At 39.4% G+C, this 6,840-nt stretch overlaps 1 protein-coding gene across 2 annotated transcripts; it reads right to left on the reverse strand.

Annotated features, from left to right (window-relative positions):
- Positions 1-222: 222 nt before the first annotated feature.
- LOC131229231 (putative cyclin-A3-1) lies at positions 223-5,156 on the reverse strand. Of its 2 annotated transcripts, XM_058225132.1 has the most exons (9): positions 4,735-5,156; positions 3,868-4,100; positions 3,360-3,435; positions 3,198-3,274; positions 2,622-2,655; positions 2,187-2,214; positions 2,065-2,111; positions 1,402-1,536; positions 223-989 (listed from the first exon to the last, which is right to left on the reverse strand). In XM_058225132.1, exons 1-9 carry the CDS (start codon positions 5,038-5,040, stop codon positions 912-914), a joined length of 1,014 nt encoding a protein of 337 aa, XP_058081115.1. In that variant the 5' UTR covers positions 5,041-5,156; the 3' UTR covers positions 223-911. The 2 variants fall into 2 exon arrangements, with proteins under 2 accessions (XP_058081115.1, XP_058081114.1); XM_058225131.1 differs by having other exon boundaries at positions 2,065-2,214; positions 4,735-5,153.
- Between the last annotated feature and the right edge of the window lie 1,684 nt (positions 5,157-6,840).

A 6,840-nucleotide genomic window follows, 5' to 3' on the forward strand; every position in this document is an offset into this window, starting at 1 on the left:
AACTGGTCCAAACAATTTGGACAGTTTAATTTGAGTAACTGTATGTCACATATGGAAGTGCTGGGACAGTTTAATTTGAGTTATTGTTATGTCACTTATGGAAGTGCCAAGTAATTTGTAAGTGCTTGTGTATCATCCATCACTCTGTTAGAGTATCAAAGTTTTTCTCTAACTTTTACTACAAATACCAAAAATTTCAACATGCTTTTCACCCCTAGGAAATACAACTAGGAAAATTGATATTTAAACCAGAGTTTAAGCACACTCTTAAACACTGAACAGAGCATCCACAAAGGGTTAGTCAAAGGGCATACAAACTGCATACTGCTATCCTTTATTGGATCGCAATTTGTGTGTTTAATCTTTACTTGACCTAAAACAATTAAGCAAAAGCTTAATGTTACAAAGATCATCTTCACTTCCATTTCTTCAAAACAGAAAAAGAAAAAAAAAAATTACAAGATCATATTCCCAAAACATCCTAGAACAGTATGAGAGAAGGGAAAAAAAAGAAGGGAATTAATAGACGAGTATTAGTGTTCTTCTGTCATGGTGGTTCACCACCCTATGTCATCCTTCAGTTAATGATCTCTCTTCAAGCATGGAATCCCCTAGAAAACATCAATAGAAGAAGTATATATATGAAACTATCGCATGTTGCTCCAACAGATACACTGAGTATGGCACCATATCTTTCATTGCAAGGAAAGATATGCCTTCATGTATTGCAAAAGGCCACTGATTCTAAGCCAGAAAAATCATGCCTTGAGCAATATAAGCTGGCAATAACTCCATGTCAAACAGCAGAAGCTTAGAGGATCTCATGTTATAAGAGTAACCCACAATAACTATACATCTCAAGTCTTTCTTCCACCTATGCTTTCCATAACCTTGCTCTAACAGAACCCAGATCAATGACTAGCTTTGATATCTTCAAAATATAAAGAAGGGATATCTGAAGGAGACGTCAATGCTGCCACACACTTGAACTGTCACCAACAAGTAAAACAGTCAATTTAGTTGCATTCAAATTAGCACTCATAAGATGGAGATTCACCAAGTCCACGAACTTTACGTGCAGCTACACATGCACATGTATGAAATCCAATCCACACATCAGGTGGGCCCTCTATGTAGATCTAGCTAAAAGGCAAGTTGATCTACTCAACAAAACAAGACAAATACTTTGAATGATGACTCCTGACAATTTATATTCATTTAAACAATCCATTCATTTCACATGTGGCCCACCTTATGAGTTGACAAGACTGATTGACCAGGTCATCTCCATGGTTGCCTACTTGATGCAAAGCTTAGATGTCCACCAAAGCAAAAGGCTGATGCATGCAAGCTTATAAAAATTACACACACACACACACACACACACACACCAAGGCATACCTTGTGCTGATTGTATTTGTCTCTTATTGCTGCTAGAGTGCCCCATTTCCTACTCAGTTGCAAGTCATGTATGGCTTGGATGCATTCCTTTATATCAGACGGTCTATAGCCTGAGCAACGTTGCAGAGTTGAATTCTGAATAAAAAACACATTCAACAATTCATTACCTCCAATTTTTTAAAAATAGCATTTAAATAAAATAAAATAAAATAAAATAAAGAAGAAGAAGAAGAAGAAAGAAAGAAAGAAAGAAGAAAAAATGCTCAATAAAAGAAACTTTTTTTTGTTCAACCCAGCAATGGTACATATGCAGCACTCTTTTGGTAGTCTAATCCGTTTATATGATGGGCTCCATTGCAAGACATTATGCCCCAATATCTGCCTATCAGATGATCCAAGTCATACGATGAAAATGGACAATTGCAACAAATAGTCCAGAATTCAGAATTTATGGAGGCACAAACAGACAATACCATCTGATGGGGAAAATATATGGGGTATCTCAGTATCTCACATGCACCATGGGGGCACAGCACACCAAATGAATGGTTTGGATCATCATAAGATGGGCCCACTAAATGTATAGTTTGTTGGTACAATAAAACCTAACATTGTAAATTGCCTAAACTGAAAATCTCAAGAAATGCAGAAGTGTGTTCTCACCCAAGGGTGCATCTTTGGTTGTATGGTGAATCTTGTGATGAATATGACTGACGCAGCAATCATCGATGGTAAGAACCGCACACAACCATAGTCCAATAAACTAAGCTCAGCAAGATAATTACCTAAGAATTCCAATTTTAGATCTCCTTGCTGCAAAAGGTTTCAATTATCATCACTTGGCAACAATAGAATTTCCAAGATAATGTAGACAAGAAATGACAGGGAAAACCACAAAGGTTCAAAACATCAGAATGTATTGTATCAAGAATTTATTGCAATAAATTCATCCAATGATGCACAATGTATCAATATGTATCAGCTGTGTCACCAATACATTGGTACACAAATGCACAATATTGGGAATTTTGGATGGATCATCTATAAATTCCCCCCTAGATAATTGAATTGAAATTCAATACCATGCCAAGTTTGATATTGGCATAAGGCATTGTATCATATAGGAACATGTCACTATAACTTGTAGCAATACAATACATTTCAAATAATATTTTGAACCTAAAAAATAAAATTAAAAGAGCAAGTTCTGGGAAACCTACTTTAGAGTTCTCCTGAGCAGCCATCAAGAATCTCCTGCAAATCCAAATAATAGCACAAACCATTAGTGCAACTAATCAAATTGTTTGCAACCACAGATGGAAAAGAATTAAAACAAGTCATTTCTATTGTCCTTCTGCAAAGATAACATAAACTGCATTTTGGTTTCATTGAAGAATTTAAAAAATAAAATAAAATAAAATTACCTGCATCTTTGGTCAATCAAAACTACTCATACTCATGTCATCCAGAACGTTCATCTGGTGGGCTTCACCAAAGATGGGTTAAAGACCACATCCTATCAATAAGTCAACCCCTGTCGCCATATCAGGTGGACTTTATTTTTCCATTGCATATCAATCAACAGTCTTATTCCTTTCAACCATCAGATGAACAATCTGGATAACTGATATCAACCACACATACACACACACAGTCTTATTCCTTTCAACCATCAGATGAACAAACAAACAAACACACACAAACACTCACACACACACACACACACAAAAAGAAGAAGAACATAAAAAATGCAACATTATGATAATCTAATATGTAATTCAGCAGTGTTCCTATACCTGGTAAAAGTCTTTATGGTGGGATTGCCCATCTCAAAGTTCAGAAATTTGAGCACATCAGTTTCCATCTTCACAACCTGCACATGCATCTGAAATCATTCAGACACTTCAAACAAGGATTCAAAACCAAAATGAAGACTGAAAACCAAAAGGGCACATCACCTCTTCTTTGGTGTAAGTATTATCTGTTATATAGCAAAAATCCTCCACATGTGGAGGGCTGATCTCCTCGTACTTTCTGCATAATTAGCAAAACAAGCCATCAGCATCCAAATAAAATAACAAGGTCATTGGGTATAAGGTAGCCCACCTACACACCACATTTGCCAAAAATGACATGAACACAAGATCCAAGCCATCTATCAGGTGACTCCTGCAATGTAGATGCCATGTCCCAAAACGAAGCTTGCTACTTATCATGTGGACCACAATCTCAGAAAAAAATGGGCAGCCAACAAAAACATGGAGAAGTTATCTTGACTGTCCATTTGTACCATAAATCCTAGAACATCTGATCATTGAACCATCATCATTTTGGGGCTAGGAAATCTACAGAAAAACCCACCTAAGGAATAGCTTTGATCTCCAGCCCACACAATCATGCTATGCAAAAAATGTCAGATTAAAAAAGATTTTGAACAAAAAATGGTAAAGAGGGATGTGAGCTTACGATGCAATGAGCATGCAAGAAACACCCAAGAGCTGAAGTTTCTGTCTGTTTAGATTATTCAAAGAGAGGAACCGATCAATGTAGGAGACAGTGAGATAAAGAGTGTCAGAAATGAGCTTGTATTCCTCTGCAACTTCAACCAGCCAGTCCACTAGAATCGCCCGCATGTTGGCTGTAACATCTTTCTGAACGGCTTCAATGAAATCGGGCAAGGGCCGCCGCTTTGGTTCAATCTGATTTAGGAGCTAACATCAGAATCAAACCCTGATACCCAACTTGCAAGATAATTGAAACTCAAAAGACAAAAACAAACAGAAAACAAAGCAAAAAAACCCAAACTCCACAAACCCAAAAACAGAGCAGAAATCCAATCACCAGATAGTGGAAATGAAAGCCAAAACTCTGAATTCCAAGAACAGCACAAATCCCATAATCAGGGAGTGAAAAGCAAAGCGTCTTCAAAAAGCAAGCAAAAAAAAACAAAATCCAAAACCGTTAAGTTCTCAATCATAGCACAAAAACCCATCACCAGCTTGTAAAAATGCAAACCCACTTCCAAATCAAGCAAGAATCAAGGCCCTTAAGCTCAAACTCTCCAATGCCAAAGAAAACCCCAATCATCAAGTACTGAAAATGCAAATAAACCAAGCAAAAGATGAAAACCCCAAAATCCAAACAACAGAGAAAAGCCCAATCACCATCCCTACAAGTCACAAACCTCCAAAATCAACCAAAAATTAAAACCCGAATAACCAAATAAAACCCAATCACCGGCTTAAGAAACCAAAAACCCACATCCAGAATCAAACGAAAATCAAAACCCAAACCTCCAAAATCCAAAACAAGCAAGGACAAAAAAATCCATACCTCCATGGAATGCAGATACTCGAAGATATCCGACGCATAAGGAACACACAACTGGGGATCATTTGTATTCGCTTCAACATCCATCAGCAGCTTCCGTTCTGTCTTCTTTGATGGTCGCAACTTGCGCTTTGATGGTTCAGCATCCGGAACCGGATCCGCCACAACATTGGAGAAGTTCGGGAGCTCACCCAACACCGTCCTCTTCTTCTTCGTGGCCGGAACCAGGTCCTGCTGAGATTGCGCAGCAGCCACAGCCCTCTTCTTGGCTGCCCGAGTGAGCCTTGTGCAATTCTCCTGGTCGGCCATTTCAGAGAAGAGGGGGAGAGGGAGAGTGAGAGAGAGATGGAGAGAGATGGAGAGGAGAAGAGGTGTAAGCTTTTAAGACTGGAATGAGAGACCGCCAGTTTTTCGCTTTGGTTTTTCGGTTTGGCACCAATTACGTAAGATGAAATTTCAAAATTTCAGCTGGGCGTTGTAGCCCGCGGACTAGTAAAATAATCGCGGTCCAGTTCGTATTTTCGATATAGATAATCGGGGGAACGGATTGGCTACTCCCCCCCTGACACCAGCCCCGTGGCTGGTGGTCGGTGATCTGTGGGGCCCACCATGATGTATGTATTTCATCCATTCCGTTCATCCATTTTTAAAGATGATTTTAGGCTTCATTCCAAAAGTAAGAGGGATATGAATCTCAGGTGGATCACACCACAGGAAAACAATAGTGATTTGATATCCATCATTCAAATCCTACTAAGGCCCACTGTACTGTTTATTTGACATCCAATCTGTTGATTATGTTATACAGACCCAGATGAAGGGAAAAACAAATATCAGCTTGATCCAATACTTTTATGGGCCCCAAAAAGTTTTTAATGGTTGACGTTCATTCAACACTGTTTCCTATAATGTGGTGCACTTGAGATTGGGATATACCTCATTTTTTGTGCAATAACATAAAATGATCTAGAAAAATAGATGGACGGAATTGATGAAACACATACATCATGGTGGGGCCCACAGAGCACTGACAACCAGCCATTGGCTGGTGGCAGGGGGAGTAGCCAATCCGTTTCCGATAATCGGAACCGTTCAGTAGGTAGAGTACACAATAAGTAGACCGTGGATTTACGAGTTTTCCAAAAGATATAGAGATTCGATTTTTTATGACCTTTATTAACGGCTTACATTTCAAGTACATTTTTGAACGGTTAGGATCATCTTTAGAGAAAAGATGGCCGCCCATTATCTATCTACAGAGGCATGTTGCCCGTGCAACCCAACGCTCTCTGGGCCCCACTTTGATGTCCAGTAGGTAGAGTGCACAATAAGTAGACCGTCCATCTCGTTTGCCCGATGATGTTAGGATGTGATCCAAAAAATAACGAGGATCCAAAACTCAAGTAAGCCACACCACAGGAAACATTGGGGGATTGGCCCACTGTTGAGGACCCACAAAAGTTTAAAACCCCCGGCCTCATGAAGGTTTCCATGCCTACTGTTTCATTTTCCAGATCACGCCTTAACATGATCTGGCCAAACTGATGAACGGATTGGATGTCACACGGACATCTCAGTGGGCCCCACAGATCTTTGTATTACACGGGCTTGGTGGACCTGCAACTGGCGTCCATGTCTGGCCTACCCGGCGGAACCAATCATACATTGGTAGTCCTAGGTCTACATGGGTAGCATTGTCTAACTCAGCACTCTAGCGTGCTAGTAAACTCCGTGGGCCCACCATGATGTATGTCTATTACCCATCTGTTTTCGCAGATCATTTTAGGATATTGTAACGACCCTCAAATTTTACCGTAAATTTCAATTTAAGATAGGACCAATCACCCCACTTTTCAACACTATGATCTAACCTACACTCAATAGCAAGACCCCAATACTAAGAAAGATTTCATCTTCCTTTGGAGCCCGTTTGAATTCACAGTTATGGGTGTATTGTATGGTATTAATGTGACTAATGTAACATAAACAGTCTTTGGTTTGGAGTAGCCGACCATGGAATATCATGCGCGCGAATACTGCATCGAACTAAAACTTCTCTGCGACGATATTGTACTGTCAGACAGTTCCGCTGCCATCTGTACACTCTCT

The sequence above is a fragment of the Magnolia sinica genome, chromosome 16, assembly GCF_029962835.1.
Source record: "Magnolia sinica isolate HGM2019 chromosome 16, MsV1, whole genome shotgun sequence".
NCBI lineage: Eukaryota > Viridiplantae > Streptophyta > Magnoliopsida > Magnoliales > Magnoliaceae > Magnolia > Magnolia sinica.